The sequence below is a fragment of the Physella acuta genome, unplaced genomic scaffold (genome assembly GCF_028476545.2).
Source record: "Physella acuta isolate Inbredline_101_S28 unplaced genomic scaffold, ASM2847654v3 ptg000488l, whole genome shotgun sequence".
NCBI lineage: Eukaryota > Metazoa > Mollusca > Gastropoda > Physidae > Physella > Physella acuta.
The window spans coordinates 247657-267619 of record NW_026732007.1 but is presented as its reverse complement, the minus strand read 5'-3'; the positions used below and the strand labels follow the sequence as shown (position 1 = coordinate 267619).

Here is a 19963-nt window from a genome sequence, read left to right as displayed (position 1 = left end):
ACTTAGATATCTTACTTGTAGATCTATATGAAATTTCGTTTATCTATCTGAAAGAGTATTCTAGTTATATGCATTTAAAAATCTAATAGAATAAGTCCCTCTTCCGGTTGTCAGAAATCGCTGAAAAAATAATACAGAACAACAAATGTTATAATAATATAAAACTTGTATATGAAATCTCATCAACCTAACTGTAACGGTACTCAAGTTATCGCGTTCACAGACACACATACACACATACACACAAACACACACAGACATACGGAAAGAATTGCAATGCCCAGTTTTTTCCAACTCGATTACGCATAGAACACCAACACTTTGATCAATCTGCATTTAACATTTTTGCCCGATTAAAATAAGTTCTTTATATAATGAAGTATTGAGGTGAAAAATGTCAAAATTTCATGTGATTTTTGGGCACGATTACAATACTTTCTCTATAGGCCTACTCTGTATACGAGAAAGTAATAATGCAGAAATATAATCTTACGAGATAAATAACCAATTTAGGAAGGATGCAACGGGTACTAGGTTGATATAGTGATACGTGCTTTTACTACTAATTTATCTTACGTAACAACCAGATTCTTTCGGGGATTGGTTTCGGGACTGATAAACTAAGTAAATACCATAGAAGACAACTAAAAACAGAAACTCTTTATAAACTCGCTATCTAACGTCTAGGGTGAAATTATAAATACAAAGAATTCCTGAATCGAATACAAGTTTTAATGAGAACTGAAACCTTCTAAAATGTATCAAGTTTAACTAGTAAAGTACAATGAAGAAAATATAATAATAATGTTGAAAACCCAACTTACAATTTTATAAATAACACATTCACCTTTAACTACAACTACCACTTGATAAAATACCTAATTATTTAACACAACCTGCACTAGGAAAATAAGAATTCAAAAATACTGTATACACTTGAACTTTACGGTAATTACTGCATAGTTTAAATATCAAAACGTGGATGTCATGGGCTCGTTGATTTCTATACTGCGTTTACCACTATACTCCAACAGCACTAACAGGAATAGCTGTCAGCCCCACCACCTTTTATCCAAACAGCCTTTACCCCAACAGCTACAATCTCAACAGCTTCACCCCCCCCCCTCAGGTTTAACTCCAAAATTCTTTAACCCCAGAGCCCAACCCCAACAGCTACCACCTACACTGCCTTTATTCCACCACCTGTATTTTAAAAAAAATTCCCGCATTTATCTTGCTCCTAGATTCTCAAACCTTTCAGTTTAAACAGAGAAAATTATTTGATGTGTAAGTGTCTCTAGATTTAAATAGAGTCAATACCAGAAATGAAAAAGATTCTACTACAATTGTATCGGCGTCGGTATTTCATAATTTTCCTACTTTTAAAAGTAATTCTCTAGTTTAGCATTAACATACTAAATGGAAACTAATTCAACTGACCCCTATACCCTAATCTTATTTTTACATATTTTTTAAATCCCTAAATTTATACATAAATATCAATAAACGATTTTATTTAGCATGATCTGGTTTAAAAATCTATTTTTCTTCCATATATCTATGATTTGAACTACATTCAGCTATGTATTATTGGCAAAGCGACGCTCAAACGAATATCCTGAATATCCTATCGAGTACCTTAACTAAATGTCTTCATGTGGTGAAGGGCAGACTACGCCGTCCCCGAAAGCGCTATATAGCTAACCCGAAAATTCCTACGTTAGTATATTTGACTCTAATCAGTAGGAGGTCTATGAGTTAACCCAGCTCGGATGTGTGCCTAACTATAGAATGTCCATTGAGTTCATCCAGCTCTGATAGGTACCTAACCATAGAATACCCCCTGAGTTCACACAGCTTTGATGGGTACCTATCCATATAATGTCCACTGAGTTCACCCAAATCTGATGGGTGCCAAGCAATATAAAGTCCCTAAGTTCACCCAGCTATGATGAGTGACAGTCTCACGTAAGTGACATTAAACTCGAGAGTACTGCAGATCGCACTATACTTTCATATGCAGTTGACAAGAGAAAGATAAACAGTTCTTCTTTTGCCGTATGAAAATGTAGGTACAAAAAAATTAACTATATGTAAATAATAATAAATACAGACAGATAACTTCAATCCAAAACCTAAACATACCTTTGATAGTAACCTCAAAGACTAATCTAACCGAGATATTTTAGTAACCATAGACATTAAGCAGAATTAAAATCTAATAGTAAGGGCGAGACTAAATTCGTCACGATAAGAACATTATGAGAACTTCTCCAACTATATTATGCTATTACGCAACGTAGAGTAAAACGAATTATACATATATGGTTCATTTAGTCCTAATCGTTGCCTTGATATCATTCACAACGATACTTAGATAAACATAATTAATCTATCACTTTTTAGTAGTAAAGTTACCCTTTAAAAGCTGGCGGTCCATGATGATGTGACATTTGAGTAGTTCTTGTGGTCAGCACTAAGTCCAATCATCTTTTCTTATCTTTACGGCACTGGATTTAAAAGCCACCGGGAAATCCTGAGTTCAACTTCGACATACTTCGACGCCTGGGTGTGTTATGGATATAACTGTAAAAGGAAGGAAATTTCTTTATAGATGTTCCCTTGAACGTTAATAATTCGTATTATAGGGGTACATGGAGCTATTGAAAGGTTGGTTTGGGACTAAAGAACTGTAACTTAAATCAAATAGTCAATCGTGTAGGGAAAATGCAACTTAACGATGTTAAATGTAAATTTAATTTCACATTAGGGCGTCATATATGAAATTAAAGTATTTCTACATTTCTACATATAAAGTTAATATGAAATCTCTACGACCCCACACACACACTCCACAAACCCTGGCACGGATATTAACACCTGAAAATTGTACCATTTTAAAGTATGTTGGTATCTAGCTGATCACTTGTGTTTTTTACAAGCTTTTATTTAATTCACTTCCTCTGTCGACAGTCGTCAGTCGTCAGTCGTAAGTCTGTCTGTCTAGATCGAAATGCTGGAGTGAAAATTCGGACACTTCTACTTGACCGATACGATTCACATTTGGCACGTGGATCAAGACATGAAGACAATGCAATCTGAAATTAAATTTGACTTAAATAAATGCCTAATTAATTTTTTTAATTAATTAAAATTTGGACCGAATCAATAGGCATGTCTATCCAACCACACCACACGCGTCATCACGTTCAATAGCTGCGCCATCACCTTCAGTAGGCGCGCCATCACGTTCAGTAGGCGTGCAATGGTTTTTAGTCATGTAACTCTATTGTAAAAAAAACTTGTAAAGTACTGAAAAAAAATCATAAAAAACGTTTTAATAACAAGCTTTTATGTAATAATGGACTAAAAAGTAGAAAATAAATTATAGACTACTATTTAAATTACTATAAAGAAAACACATTTCTCAATAAATATAAATCTGATCAACACGCGTACATTTAATGTAACATGAAACTAAAGGATACATACAATAATATGAAAGCACGACATTTCATCTACATTATATGTATAATATAAATATATATATATATATATATATATATATATATATATATATATATATATATAGATATATAGATATATATATATATAGATATATATGAGAATATATACAATATTAAACCGAACCCAGATTGGCTGATGTAATAACACACAAAAAAACACTGTCATACACTGTCCTGTAAATTCTTGCTGTGCTAAACCCATTAGCTGTAAGATTTCTGAACTAAAATTATCATAGTAAGAGAGGTGATTAAATTTAAATAAACCGGGAGTGATCTCCCCTAAACTTTCTCGAATATTCTTATATAAAATAACAGGGGATGGGAACTCGGGCTATAGACATGATTTTTAATCCATTTTAAATACTTAAAGTTTTAAAAATAGAATAAAATCTAGTAGACAAATTAATTGCACACCAAGTGAACGCCAAATAAAAAAGCGCATAATAGTGCGCAATATTATTATTACTTTTAAAATTTACATTAGTTTTTTGAGAAATCGGAAGTAGCGTAAAGTACTACTTCCAGTCAACGGAAATTACTCAAAATTTAAGAGAAGGTAGAGAATTAGATTTTTTACTTACATATGAAATTTCATTTATCTACCTGAAATAGTACTCAAGTTATAGGCTTTTGAAAAATTCAAAGTAGGAAAAGTACCACTTCCGGTTATCGGAAATCGCTCAAAAGTTGATACGGATCTACGATTTTGATTAAATACTTATATATGAAGTTTCATCAACCTAGCTGTAACGGTACTCAAGTTATCGTGTTTACACACGGACAGGCAGACAGACAGACAGACACTCAGACAGACACACAGACATACGGACAAGATTGCAAAATTATGTTTTTCCGTATTAGTGAGGTGTGAAACGTCAAGATTTGTAAAAATCTCGATTTTTTTTTTTGCACGATTACAAGACTTTCTCTATACTTCGTATATACGAGAAAGTAAAAATATTAAAACGTAAAAAATCTAGTTACCTCTCTTATTATGTGGTGTTAAAAGAAGAGTGGATTTATTAATTGTGTGTATAAACTAAGACTGCAATTGTAATGAATGTGACTTATCAATTTAAATCACATGTAATGAAGACTACAAATAAATTAAGTTGTAGTGCATTGAAGGCTTTATGTAAAATCCCCTGTAACAAAGGCTATATATCATTTCTGTAAATAATCTATATTCGAAATCTACACTAGCATGTTTTGTAAACAAGTCAAGATAATTTATCCAGCAACTACTTAGCGAATAGCTTTATAATAAGAGTCCCCTTCTTACAATCTAGTTTTAATTATCTAACAATGCTAAGTGTAATGAAAGAGATTTAACAAAAAATCGTGATTAATTTGAATAAATATTTTTTAAAGAGAATTAATAAGTTTAAAAATAAATCAATCAAACTTCCTGCACTAAAAGCATTAGTTGCTTAGATCTACTTGCTTTAAGAGAGTTGATGACTTATCCCACAGACAGATAAACATTGTGAACAAAATACGAATCTAAAACTACATTATTAAAGATTGAGATGTTTTGTCTAGTTCACTAGTAGTTCTTTTTAAATAAGATGAAACAAAAACACGTTATATATCAACAATGTATAATTATATATATCTATCTATCTATATCTATATATATATATATATATATATATATATATATATATATATATATGCGCACACGCACACTAACAAAAAAATGTCGAAATTAGTTGAATTTGTTTTAAATTTTAAAAATCATTATATATATATATATATATATATATATATATATATATATATATATATATATATATATATATATATATATATATATATATATATATATATATATATATATATATCCTAGTGCAGATGAATAAGAGTTTACTTTTTTACGTGACCTTACCATATGACGTTACAGTGTTTTCTACGCCAATTAACTTTTACTTTCCCAACCAGTGTTTCTTGCGACTTTTTGTCTCCGGTGGGGGTTGGAGGTCTGGGAACATGACTAAATTTCCAGGTGGTTCGGACACTGGTAAAAGTATATATTTTCTATATATTCATATGCCTAACTAACTTAAACTCTGTTCCCAATGTGTCTTAATTTAAAACATGTCCAAAGTAGACATAAAAAGTACATCTGGGTAAAAATATTTATACTTTCTCTGAGAAAAAAATAACAGTGGTGTTCTACATGAGTCTATGTGGCCTAGCGATAGAGCGCTAGACCGCTAAAGTCTCGAGTTCGAATCCTTGTTCAAGTTAGTAGAACGTCCCTGAGTCCACACATTTATGATGGGTACCTAACTCGCGCTTGAGAAAGAAAAGTCGGCTGGGCACATAGTGCTGACCACACTATCTCTTTATAGGCATAGGTCACAGAAACAAGTGAACACTACTTCACTTACCAAATGAACCGTCAGTTTCTAAAACTGAACTTAACTTTTTTTTTTTCATCTTCTGCGCCTATTGTTTGTGTGCACCAATATTTTGTTTTAGTGGCGCTTACAGCGGAACTGTATTGAAATGAACGGAAGTGATAGATCCAAGAGTTACTTAGACACGGATGTTTCTCTAAGTGATTGGTCTCGAGAATCTGAAATTCTTGAAAAAATAGTCACTAGATCGTCTGTTGTAATGTTGTCGATTTACACATGTGTTTTTATAAAACAGATCTTTTAGACAGTTTTAAAGGTAACATTTATTTAATCTGTAAGTATTATAAAAACTATTGCAGACTTTGTTTTGGAACATAGCCTAGTTAGGCCTACATCAGCAGGATTTCTTATCCCTGCTGATAATTCATATTTGCCTCTCAATTTTCTTATGTTCCAGCGCCTTCAATTCAGTCTGGATAATCTTTTGTCGTAACTACAACAATAGGTGAAGCTAGTAATGTAAAAGAAAGGTGACTGATCAATATTGCTGAAATACAAAAATACATATTTGCATAAATTACAATACTAATTGATTACTGAATATACTCAATATTTTATATATCAATAATATAGACATAAAAGTTCATTTAAACAGCAGTATTTGCCCGACAGCAAGATTTGCTATAAAAACAGCGGCCATCTGTAAATTAGGTTGGGTTACCCTGATATTCTAAAAATAAATATTATAATTTACAAAAAAAAAAAACATTCTTAAAAAAAATGGCTGATAAGTTAACAAGCTTGGTAGTATCTGTATCTTTATTTATTGCCTAACAAATGTAAATAAAATTGTTTAAAAATAGGTTTACACGAAACATTTGTGTAGCTTTGTAAAACATAAATCCTCGTAAAATTGCAAGTAAATAATATATTGACTGTCACCTTTCTGTCACATTACTAGCTTCGGCCTAATTTACTTCCATATGTCAGTGGTAACACATGTGTAAAGGGTAGTCAACAGACACGACTTGGGGGGCCATTCTTGTACCGTCACAACATCTCTACATATGAATACTCGGGTCTAAGACATTACCTCCCCACTTGTCAATTACACCCGGACATTTATCCCACACCCCCGCCTTGATATTAACACCTCCTGTGAATTACCCTCTGTCGATAACCCACATAGGGAATTACCCCCCTCCCAAAAGTACAAGTATCCTGATTGCAACGCCAGACATATATCTTACCTTACCTACAATCTTAAGATAAAGCTTTACCCTAAGCATTCGTCGCATCGTAAATCTAAGCCAAACCTCAACCGTAAACCTTGACATTAATATTTCCCTAACCCTAACTCTAACCCTAACACTAAAACTTAATAACCCTTCCCCTTCCCCTTCCCCTTCCCCTTCCCCTTCCCCTTCCCCTTCCCCTTACCCTTACCCCTACCCCATACACTAACACTAACACTAACGCTAACACTAACGCTAACACTAACGCTAACACTAACGCTAACACTAACGCTAACACTAACGCTAACACTAACGCTAACACTAACGCTAACACTAACGCTAACACTAACGCTAACACTAACGCTAACACTAACGCTAACACTAACGCTAACACTAACGCTAACACTAACGCTAACACTAACGCTAACACTAACGCTAACACTAACGCTAACACTAACGCTAGCACTAACGCTAGCACTAACGCTAGCACTAACGCTAGCACTAACGCTAGCACTAACGCTAGCACTAACGCTAGCACTAACGCTAGCACCAACGCTAGCTCTAACGCTAACACTAACGCTAACACTAACGCTAGCACCAACGCTAGCACCAACGCTAGCTCCAACGCTAGCTCTAACGCTAACGCTAACGCTAACGCTAACGCTAACGCTAACGCTAACGCTAACGCTAACGCTAACGCTAACGCTAACGCTAACGCTAACGCTAACGCTAACGCTAACGCTAACGCTAACGCTAACGCTAACGCTAACGCTAACGCTAACACTAACAAACAACCATATCGCTAACCTTAACCCTAACCCAAGCATTAGCCCTAGCGATAGCAATAACACCAGCACTATATCTACTCCTTACCCAAACTCAATCCCAAACGCTAGTCCTAACCCTAACTGTACATTTGATCTATGGCCGGGGAGAGGGATTAATTGACAGGGAGTAATAAGTAAAGAGGAAAATGTCGGGGGGGGGGGGGTATGTCCTGTTGGTAATTGACGACGGGGAGGGGGGGGAGGGGTAATGTCCTGTTCGAGAATAATTTTGTTAGTGACTGTTTTAATAGCTACATATATAAGCCAACTCCGTGGTCTCTGTATATCTACGTATATTAGCCACTCACGTAATTTGATTATGTTTTGAAAGCAGTGGCGTAGCTAGGATTTTTGGGCCCCTATGCAAAAAGTGTAAGTGGGCCCCTCAGAGGCGTAGCGACCCTTCCCGGCAACCGAGGACGAACTTTCGATTTGCACCCCCCTCAGACTTTCGATTTGCACCCCCCTCAAACTTTCGATTTGCAACCCCCCCCCCCACACTTTCGAAAAAGGACCCCTATTTGCCTTGGACCCCTATGCCTTGATTACGCTAGCTTTACTTTACGGTAGCTACGCCACTGTTTGAAAGTAGTGACTCTAGAGTATGGTAATCTTTAAAACGAACATAGTTGCCATAGTGCACAACGGGAAATCACGTCACCTGTTTTTTGTGGAAGGATGGCGTGATAGAGCGCTCCAACTTGATTCTCGTGCCCGTTTAATCCGCGAAGACCTAGAGACGTCATACGAACTCTAGTTCAGTTATCAATTCGAGACTTTCAACTTAGATATCTTACGCCCTGCTACCAACCACAAGCTAAAACCTTTCCCTTAACCACAAACATAACCTATCACTTTTACTTCTAGATTGTTCAGATAAAGAGCATTGATCTATTTTTATACAGAGTGATCCACACTATGACGGGAAGAAAATTACCTCGCAGACATCAACCAAGCTTTAAAAAGTCTCCTACGCAAGACGACGCATCATGTGACTTTACTATCGTGGTTGACGGCACTGAATTCAAAAGCCAACGGGAAATCCTGAGTTCAGCTTCAAATTACTTCGACGCCTTGTTTAGAAGCAACATGAGGGAGACAAAAGAAGGGAGGGTGGAGCTACAGGGTATGACAAGTGAGACTTTCGATATTTTTTTAAATTTCATTCACCAGCGTGTCCATGGTCTGACGACTGATAACATTGATGACATCTGGGATGCAGCGAATCGTCTGGATATAGCAATATATCTTAAAGAAATAGAACATTTTGTCATCGATAATTTATCAATTGATAATCTATGGCATTTTTATTCAAAAGCTGTCGATTTCAATTCCAACAACGTCAAAGACGGTTCGGTAATGTTCATGAAACAAAATTACGAGCATTTTTGTAATATAAAAGAGTTTCTGAATTTGCCGTTTCCTTTAGTGCTATCATGCATTGAAAGTGAGAAGTTGAATGTGAGGACAGAGGACTCAGTTTTGGAGTCTATTTTAACCTGGGTTTCACACGGAAAATACCAACAAGGTGCTTGTATGACACGTGAACGCAGCAAAAAGAGAATCTCGTGTAAGGATGATGAACTCCAGAACAATGAGAGTCACTCTCGTGACGTCACTACTTCTGTTGGCCAGATTTGTGAATCAGGAACCGTAACTCAGGCTGGCGAAATATCAACTGACAAACCTGGCATTAACTTCAGACAACATGGTCAGCACGATGACTTCAAAAATGAGGACCATACTGATGACGTCACAAAATGTAGCCGGACAGGCGATAGAGCAAGTTATCTCTCCAAACTCATGTCTAGTGCCAAACTTACTTTAGCCACCGACAGTTGCCTACAGAGTTTACTCAAAAACTCCTATATAATCCATTGTCCAGAAGCCTATCGGGAAATACAAGAAGCCCTGAAATACAAGTGTGGGGTGTATCCTCTAGAGAGCGCCATATTGACCCCTCTTCGAGCGAGCAACGAAAAGAAAAATGCCTTGGCGTTTGTTGGAAATAGTGTTCTGTATCTCTACGATTTGGAGAGCAGGACTTTAAGTAACGTAAAACTCGAGAACGTAAAGGGACGCTACAGAAACTTTAAGTCTGTCGTCTCGTTGGGGTCGACACTTTGCTTCACATGCGAAAAGTACTTAAGAAATTGCCCATTCGCCACGCACAAATGCTGCATGGCAAGTGTCCTTTTGTTGGACGAGAATAATTGTTTATCAACACAATTCGCTCTCTACTTTATTTCGTGTCAATAACAAGATTGTCTGCGTCAAAAGAAACGATCGCTACGCTGCAACCAGATGTCGCATAGTGGATCCAGGTTTCTTGAACACAGTCACTTTAAATCCTGGTAATTTTATTCCCTTCTTTGTTTTTGACCAATTATTTCATGACCAATAACCTTGCTCACGATTTAACAGTCAAAATTTACAATCTGGAAACGAAATCCCTAACAACAACCAAAATACCAAATGTTGGCGGACGCATTTTTAACATATTGACCATACACAAAGACAAAGACACGTTTCTTTTACTCTCAAGCGGAGTTTTGCTATCGGTCAAGAGAGATTCTGACAGCGCAATACAATTCACTCCGGTAGTTCGTCTTTGGACAACTTTTCAATGGTGGCTAAGTGGAGCTGTGTGTTATAAAAACGAGCTGACTTTGTTTTGTAACGCAAGCCGTGGGCCACATTTGATTATTTTGACGTCCGTACCGGGACTGTTTGACAAGATCAATGTTGTCGAGCTGGGCTTTGAGTTTCAGATAAAAAATATGGTGCCTGTGGTAGCGCCTGTGTCTTGGTTCGGGCAATCAGCTGTGAGGTTCTGGAATTGCTTTTGTTGTTTCGTCGTCTGCTGTCACAAGTCATTGAATAAAAGTCGTCATTCATTGAGAATAATCGTAGGTCGTCAAACAAAACATTCCAAAAACGACTGATATTATCTGTGGCTGAACACATACTATAACTTTATCGTTTGACCAACTATTTCTTCTATTTTTGACTACATTGACCTTTAAGGATTAAAAGCGACATTGATCTAATTCCATCACGTCGAAGAAAAATGTTTTCTATTACAACATATTTTTATAGTGCACACATCATTATTTAAACATTAACATTACCTTATGTATTTTATTATAATCACACATACACTGTAAGACATTAAAATTAGATAACTTAAAAAGACGTTTTGTTAATATTTTTTTCAGTTTTTACGTTATGTTTAACTAGAATATGCTTTTGTTTACATTGTACTGTGAACAGTTTAAACAATAACATCATGTATTGCCTTCCCAATATGTCTCATACACTAACTTCAGCACTATACTCCCTACAGCAGTAACAGCAATTGCTGTCTTCACAACTGCTGTCTCACTTCCTTCCCCCAGTCTTCACAGATTTGCCTTTAATTTAACAGCTGTCACTCTAGACAACCTTCACCCCAACAACCTTCACCCTAACAACCTTCACTCCAACAGCCTTCACTCCAACAGCCTTCACCCCAACAACCTTCACCCCAACAGCCTTCACCCAAACAGGCTTCACCCCAACAGCCTACACCTCAACAACCTTCACCCCGACAACCTTCACCCCAACAACCTTCACCCCAACAGCCTTCACCCCAACAGCCTTCACCCCGACAACCTTCACCCCAACAGCCTTCACTCCAACAGCCTTCAACCCAACAACCTTCACCACAACAACCTTCACCCCAACAGCCTTCACCACAACAGCCTTCACTCCAACAGCCTTCAACCCAACAACCTTCACCACAACAACCTTCACCCCAACAGCCTTCACTCCAACAGCCTTCACCCCAACAACCGTCACCCCAACAACCTTCACCACAACAGCCTTCACCCCAACAACCTTCACCCCGACAACCTTCACCCCAACAACCTTCACCCCAACAACCTTCACCCCAACAGCCTTCACCCCACCAGCCTTCACCCCAACAACTTTGATCCCAAAAGCCTTCACCACAACAGCCTTTACCCCAACAGCCTTCACCCCAACAGCCTTCACCCCAACAACCTTCACCCCAACAACCTTCACTTCAAAAGCCTTCACCCCCACAACCTTCAGCACAACAGCCTTCACCCCAACAACCTTCACCCCAACAGCTTTTACTACAACAGCCTTCACCCCAACAACCTTCACCACAACAACCTTCACCCCAACAACCTGAATCCCAAAAGCCCTCCAGCAAAAGTCAGTCTCCAACTCTTTATGCTCTTAGTTTTTCAAACCTCTCAGTCAATTATCAACAATCTTCCTTATATTGCGAGAGGTTCTCTTATAATATGACCTTCGTCGAGCCAGACAACGGCGACATGTCTAATGCGTCAGCGACATTTTTACTTTCTCGTATATACGAAGTATAGAGAAAGTATTGTGATCGTGCACAAAAATAACTTGAAATTTTTACAATTTTCACCGTATTACACCTCAGTCCTTCATCACATCCGAAGTATAGAGAACTTATTTTAATCAGGCAAAAATTATCAATCCAGATTTATCAAAATTAAGAGGCTTTATGCGTAATCCAGTCTGAAAAACTGGGCTTTGCAATTCTGTCCGTATGTCTGTGTGTCTGTCTGTCTGTCCGTGTGTAAACAAGATAACTTGAGTACCGATATAGCTAGGTTGATGAAATTTCATATATAAGTATTTTATTAAAATTGTAGATACGTATCAACTTTTGAGCGATTTCCGATAACCGGAAGTGGTACTTTTTCTACTTTGAATTTTTCAAAAGCCTATAACTTGAGTACTATTTCAGATAGATAAATGGCGTTTAAGCAAAACTTGCAATTATAAAGGAAGTTAGTACCTAGCTGATCACGTGTTTTTTTTAAGAACTTTTATCTGTTTGATAGTAGTGCGTACTGTCTTGTTATGAATGGGAGTATAAAAATGTTATAGAAAGATTTTAAAGCGTTTATTGCATTGACATTCTAAAAGCTAAAAAAATAAAAAATAAAATAAAAATGTAAAAATGCAAATCAAGTAAAGTTGCTCGTTTATACAGATTTTAAATTCACGTAAAATTAATTGTGTTGGCCGTCATTACACTGTAATTTTTAAATCAACACAATTTTATTACTAGAAAAAAAAATAACGATTGCAAATTTCCAATAAAACAGCTTGCTTATAGTGATACAAATAATAATAAAAGGGCAATGTGTGCCAAACAATCATACATTTATTTTTTATTAGAATTGTCAACTTAGTATTATATCACGTTCAAAACGAACAATAAATAAAATATCTTCTGCTATGGTTTAACACTCACTTTTGGTATTTTGTAACTATTACTTAAATCTTCTATAGTGTTGAAATAAAACAACACTCTATTCATTATAGCTGTAAAACATTATAATGATCAGGGAAGAATCAAGAATATCCGTTTTTGTCAATTCTAGCCATACCAGCATATAAATAAGGACCAAGCTTAGAGAAGCATGGCTGATAACTAACCATCAACCACAAATACAACAAACTATAATCACTGCCTACTTCCTAGTAGTGTGTTGCTATTGGCTGTGGGAGTTTATGATCATTTTGTAATTGTTTATACATTACAAAAGAAAAAGATTGTTGCTGATCAGATGCATTCCAGATATGCTATTTGAGAAGAAGATGTTTTCTATAAAGATGGGCAACTATAGCAAATGAGGTTAGGGGAAATGTTGAGTTAAGATAAACTATTTAATAATTGTACTGACAGTGATACCATCACAAAAACAAATGTAATTGGGTTTGTATGATTAATTAATGAATATCCTATAAATAATAGCAAAATGATGTAGAGGTCGTCCATAAAAGATATCAGACTCTGAGTTTGTGTGGGACCTTTGTTTCGGGGGGGGGGGGGGGGAGGAGGTTCAGAAGGTTAGATGACACTTTAATATTTTCAAACACTCATGCAAAAAACTGAATTTAAGCCTTTATTTGCATTATTAAGAATTGTTTTTTAAATTGTTATAGGATAACCCTTAAATGCATGAATTTTTAATAATGATTGAAAAAAATATTTTTATGTTGTTTTGGTGGGTATATGAAGAGTATAGTCAAGTAAAAAAATATTTTTAGTTTAAACATGTTCTTTAATTAAAATCCGAAATGTTGCATGTCTGCAACATTATGTAGTAAGGTGATACTTTTTAAGACAGTTGTTTGTCTTGTTACAACAAAGATATATGTTGCACTTGTGGCAAACTGTTTGAGCTTGATGTGAATTTGCACTTGTCATTGCACTATTCCACGAGACTTAGTGTCCACACAGGTCCAGGAGATCCAGGGTCCATTCTGGTCACAGCGATCCAGGGTCCACACTTATCCAGGGTCCACACTGGTCAAGGATATCCAGGGTCCACACTGGTCCAGGATATCCAGGGTCCACACTTATCCAGGGTCCACACTGGTCCAGGGTATCTAGGGTCCACACTGGTCCAGGATATCTAGGGTCCACACTGGTCCAGGATATCTAGGGTCCACACTGGTCCAGGATATCTAGGGTTTACACTGGTCCAGGATATCTAGGGTCCACACTGGTCCAGGATATCTAGGGTCCACACTGGTCCAGGATATCTAGGGTCCACACTGGTCCAGGATATCTAGGATCCACACTGGTCCAGGGTATCTAGGGTCCACACAGGTCCAGGGTATCTAGGGTCCACACTGGTCCAGGATATCTAGGGTCCACACTGGTCCAGGATATCTAGGGTTTACACTGGTCCAGGATATCTAGGGTCCACACTGGTCCAGGATATCTAGGGTCCACACTGGTCCAGGATATCTAGGGTCCACACTGGTCCAGGATATCTAGGGTCCACACTGGTCCAGGATATCTATGGTCCACACTGGTCCAGGATATCTAGGGTCCACACTGGTCTAGAATATCTAGGGTCCACACTGGTCCAGGGTATCTAGGGTTTACACTGGTACAGGATATCTATGGTCCACACTGGTCCAGGATATCTAGGGTCCACACTGGTCTAGAATATCTAGGGTCCACACTGGTCGAGGATATCTAGGGTCCACACTGGTCCAGGAGATCCAGGAAGATACTCTGGATTACCAAGAGCATCTACTTCATATTATTCTTCACCTTGATTCACATTGATTTCTTAATGATTATGCTGAAACTAGAAGAAAAACAAGGTACTATATAATCACCAATGATGATGTATAAAGTAAAAAAAAATAGTGCAAAAGTAGGTCGATTTGCATAACGTTGCAGCACTGCAACCTAAGTTTTGTGAAGATTTTAAAATAAATTATGAATTGATTTTCAAAACAACACATACAATATGTAATACATACCTTAGGTTGTCAGAAACATATTTTTTGAAATTTCAAAACCAGTTTATTTGACTTTGATGAACTTTGAAACGCCAACCAAAAATGCTGATATAAAAAACCTTGTGATCATGCACAAATTTGAGATCGGCTTGGCGGTAAAACAAATCTAGGTCACTTAGACATGCGCAAGCTGTAGGTTAACATCGTAGTAGTCAAACAACGTGATGCACAGAATAAAAGATGTTTAGGCTAATATTTTATAGGAAGGTAACTGGTATGTTGCAGATTTGTACCGGTATGCATTTAAGGGATAATTTATCAGTAGGCCTACATTAAATAATATAAAAGCCCATAGGTATTAATATTTTCTAAAAATCGCCGCTTTAAAAACAAAATAGAGGTGGGGTGTTGGCTTAGGTTTACTTTTTTGGGGGAATGTGGGAAGTCTGACTTTTGGTAACGATAGAGAGTGGGTGGGGGATATGGGAACAAAACGTGACATCGTTAATAGATGTTCCCATAGTCAGAGCTAGATCTAGATTGATTGGGCCTATGTTAAAATGTTGATATTAATTACGCTTTATTTATTATTACAATGGAATATAGCCTAGTAGTTCATGTATATCAAATAATATAACATCCCCATTCACCACAACACCCTGACTATACCAATCTAAATTAAAATAAACATATTTTGTAAATTGCTGTTATATTATGCGTAATTTTGGTTGAAAAAAATGCTTTCTGGCAACAACCAAGTGGAACCATTTGGAACCAACTTTTCCTACCTATACTTCTACAACTGTATCTGTGACGGTATTGCAATATTTTTTGCCTACTTTGCCTTATTCGCTAGTTCAGCATTTTCAATTAAAATGAAAACTAAGCAACGGACTCCTAGGTCCTAATCTTATTTTTAGACATTTTTACGTGAAGATCAATAAATTTATTTTATTAACCATGATCAGGATAAAAATACTTTTCTCTCCCCTCAAAAGTAAGTCTATAGATTCCTATGAAAACAAGTTAATAAAAAGTCTAGTGAAAATTTAAGCGCAATTTCCTTATGTTATCTAAAAATAGATATAATGCTGGGGTGCGTTCAAGCTAGGAGAACGATTGGTTTGTAGGTGTTTATGTAATTTTAAAAAAAAATTTGTGACCGAACGAAAGGATATTTTTGAAAACTTTCTTCTGCAATATTGTTCTAAATTATGGCAGAAATCGATTGTTTCAAGTCGCAAAGTGGTCTGGTTGCGGAGATATTGGCCAAAAACTGCCTTTTTTTTAAGTTTTTTTGGCTTTTCCGGGAAATCCAGGAAGGAATTCGGAGAATTATTTTGACCCACATTCATCATCAAAACTTGCTTAACATATTTGCTTTTGGAACTAGTCCTCGATATTGCTTCGCTGAGGAGGAGATACGACTTAAAGCTGCGGTAAAGCTGCGGAAAAACATTTATTTATTCATTCATCCATCCTGAAATAACGAATTAATAATCGCAATTGCAGTATGGAAATTGCGCTAAAAATAAAACGTTAAGTAATTTGAGATTTACGCTTCTGCGCATCAGGAGTTTGGTTCCTAAAAATATCTGCTTAGTCGCGAATATAAAAGACAACGCACATATTTTTGTAATAAACGGATGGCACATTTTTAAGGGTGACTTAGACAACTATTATTTATTTACTTAATTTTGCGCTGAATTTTTTATACTTAAAATGTTATAAAATCTAAAGGTAATATTTATGTATAATATATCAGCTAATAATAAAACGTAGCCCTACAGCTTTATGATTTCTCAACCCTGTAATGAACATTATACTTTCATATGTTTTTTTCCACTTAATTATATCGGGAACGTCTTTTCAAAATGTTTGTGTATGTATTTAAATTTAGAATAGTTTGTGTTTGTAGATAGTGTATATAGTTTGTAACTGTACTTTAAGTTGTGTAAGTCCGGTTTGTACCTGTTTTCTATAAGGTGTGTGAGATTATGTGTGATTGTCCCAGTTTAGTCCAGTTCTCCTACAAGGTCAGTATGGGTTAGTTCTGTACTCACTGTTAGATGGCCACTGTATCTTAGTTTGTGTTCTACTGGTACTAGCGTATGTATTTATATTAAGAATAGTCTGTGTTGTGTAGATAGTGTATATAAACTCTTTTATTTTTAACAAGCCGATGTTTCATTAAAATTACTCTTGTTCTGTAACCCGTTTTTTGTTAATCGTCTTATATGTTGCATAGTGTACTTGTCCACATCTAAAGCCGTGTCCGTTATTTCACTATGCCTAGACGCATTTGTGTCTCTAACTTTCAGGTTAGCAATCATAAGTTCTACCATCAGACCAAGCCACATCCACGAGAGTACCCGAAATTATCAAGTTAAGATGTAAGCCTTTGTAGGAAGTCACTGAGTTCATACAGCTCTGATGGGTATTGGTCTCACGAAAGGGACTGTTGTGCTTAGTACAGATCACACTTTATCTGACGTTGTAAACAAAATATTAACAGTACTTCATCAGCCGTATGAAACATCAGGTACGAAATGAAATTACTAACTGTAATTTATACATAATACAGACAGATAACGTCAACCTATGACTAAACTTACCCTTGAAGGTAACCTTAAAGACTAATTTAATCATTCTCTAACGCTAATCCTGAAAGTAAAATTAAAATACATAAAGTACATAAACAAACAATATGAGAAGCTAATCATCAACGATACAAATAATCTGTAATTACTCAGCATAGAGTGAATCTAAACTACCTGTTAAACATACAAGACTCTCCTGTTCCTAATCCTAGCGTTGATATTATTCACAATGGCACTGAGATTGGTAAATTTATTCAATCACAAAGAAGTAATAAGTTTGGTGGACTCAGGCAATCGTACGGACTTAATCCAGGAATTGGAGCTCGAGTCTTTAGAGTTAGCTGTCATGAGTTCTACCATCCCACCACACCGACAGGCTTTCACTAAATGTTAACCTTAACAAACATATATTTCCAGATGTACACTAAGAGATCATCGCGCCACTTTTACAACTGAGATAAACATCAGCAAACAAACATGGCTTGTTCGCCTACCACGAACGTCGCATCATGTGATTTCACCATCGTAGTTGAAGGCACTGAATTTAAAAGCCACCGGGAAATCCTAAGTTCAGCTTCAAATTACTTCGACGCCTTGTTTAGAAGCAACATGAAGGAGGCCAAAGAAGGGAAGGTGGAACTACAGGGTATGACAAGTGAGACTTTCGCTGTTGTTTTAAATTTTATCCACCAGTGTGTCCATGGTCTGACGGCTGATAACATTGATGACATCTGGGATGCAGCGAATCGTCTGGATATAGCAATATATCTTAAAGAAATAGAACAATTTGTCATAGATAATTTATCAGTTAATAATCTATGGCACTTTTATTTAAAAGCTATCGATTTCAATTCCATCAACGTCAAAGAAGGATCGTTAACGTTCATGAAGCAAAATTACGAGCTTGTATTTAGGATGAACGAGTTTCTGAATTTTCCTTTTCCTTTAGTGCTTTCATGTATCGAAAGTGAGGAGTTGAATGTCAAGACAGAGGACTCAGTTTTGGAGTCCATTTTAGTCTGGGTTGCTCACGGAAAATGCAGACCAGGTGCTTGTATATTACCTGACCCTAGCGATACGGGAGCGGCGTGTAAGGATGTTGAATTTCAGAACAGTGAGGGTCACTCTCGTGACGTCACAAGTACTGGTCAGTTGGCTAGCGTCATAAAGGTTGGTCAGAATTGTGACGCAGGAACCGTAGCTGAGGCTGACGAAACTGACAAGCCTGACATTAACTTCAGACAACATGGTCAGCACGGTAACTTCAAAAATGAAAAACACACTGGTGACGTCACAAAATGTAGCCTGGCATGCGATCGATTAAATTATCTCGCCGAACTCATGTCTTGTGCCAAACTTACGTTAGCCACCGAAAGTTACTTACAAAGTTTACTAAAAAACCCCTATATAATCCAATGCCCAGATGCCTATCGCGGAGTACAGGAAGCCCTGAAATACAAGTGTGGGGTGTATCCTTTAGAGAGTGCAATTTTGGCCCCTTTTCGTAAATGCAGCGAGAGAAAAAATGCCTTGGCGTTGGTTGGAGTAAGAGGTCTCTTTCTCTATGATTTGGAGTACGGAACTTTCAGTGAAATCAAGCTCGGTGAGGTAAAAAGGAGCCACAGACACTTTTTGTCTGTTGTCTCTCTGGGGTCAAGACTTGCCTTCTTGTGCAACGACGACTCTAGAAATTGTTCTTTTGCCAGGCACAAATGTCATCTTTCTACTGTCTTTTTATTAGACGAGAACAAAAATGTATCAACATTGTATGAGTTGTGCGGTCAACACACATTTGTCAAAGATTTATTACGGGTAAATAACAAGATTATTTGCTTCCAAAAAAAATTTCACTCTGCTGCAACCAGAAGTCACATAGTAGATCAAGATTTATTGAACACAGTCACATTAGACTATGGTATCGACTTTATTCCCGTCTGTGTTTTTGAAAACGATATATTGATGTTTAATAGTGATGATTTTGATAATGACCGAACTGACGGTTTACCAGTCTACTTTTACAATCTTGAAAAAAAGCGCCTAACATCAACCCTAATACTAAATGTTGGTGATCAGTCTTCTAACCCTGTGGCAATA

The 19963-nt window shown here is 36.7% G+C and overlaps 1 protein-coding gene and 1 pseudogene across 1 annotated transcript; both read left to right on the top strand.

The window, feature by feature from the left end:
• The first annotated feature begins 6076 nt into the window (after positions 1–6076).
• On the top strand, positions 6077–11116 carry LOC131944318 (gigaxonin-like). Its single transcript, XM_059304874.1, has 2 exons — positions 6077–6206; positions 8858–11116. The coding sequence occupies exon 2, from the start codon at positions 8871–8873 to the stop codon at positions 10209–10211; it is 1341 nt and encodes a 446-aa protein (XP_059160857.1). The 5' UTR covers positions 6077–6206; positions 8858–8870; the 3' UTR covers positions 10212–11116.
• On the top strand, positions 10733–14079 carry LOC131944312 (sporozoite surface protein 2-like; annotated as a pseudogene).
• Positions 14080–19963: the final 5884 nt, after the last annotated feature.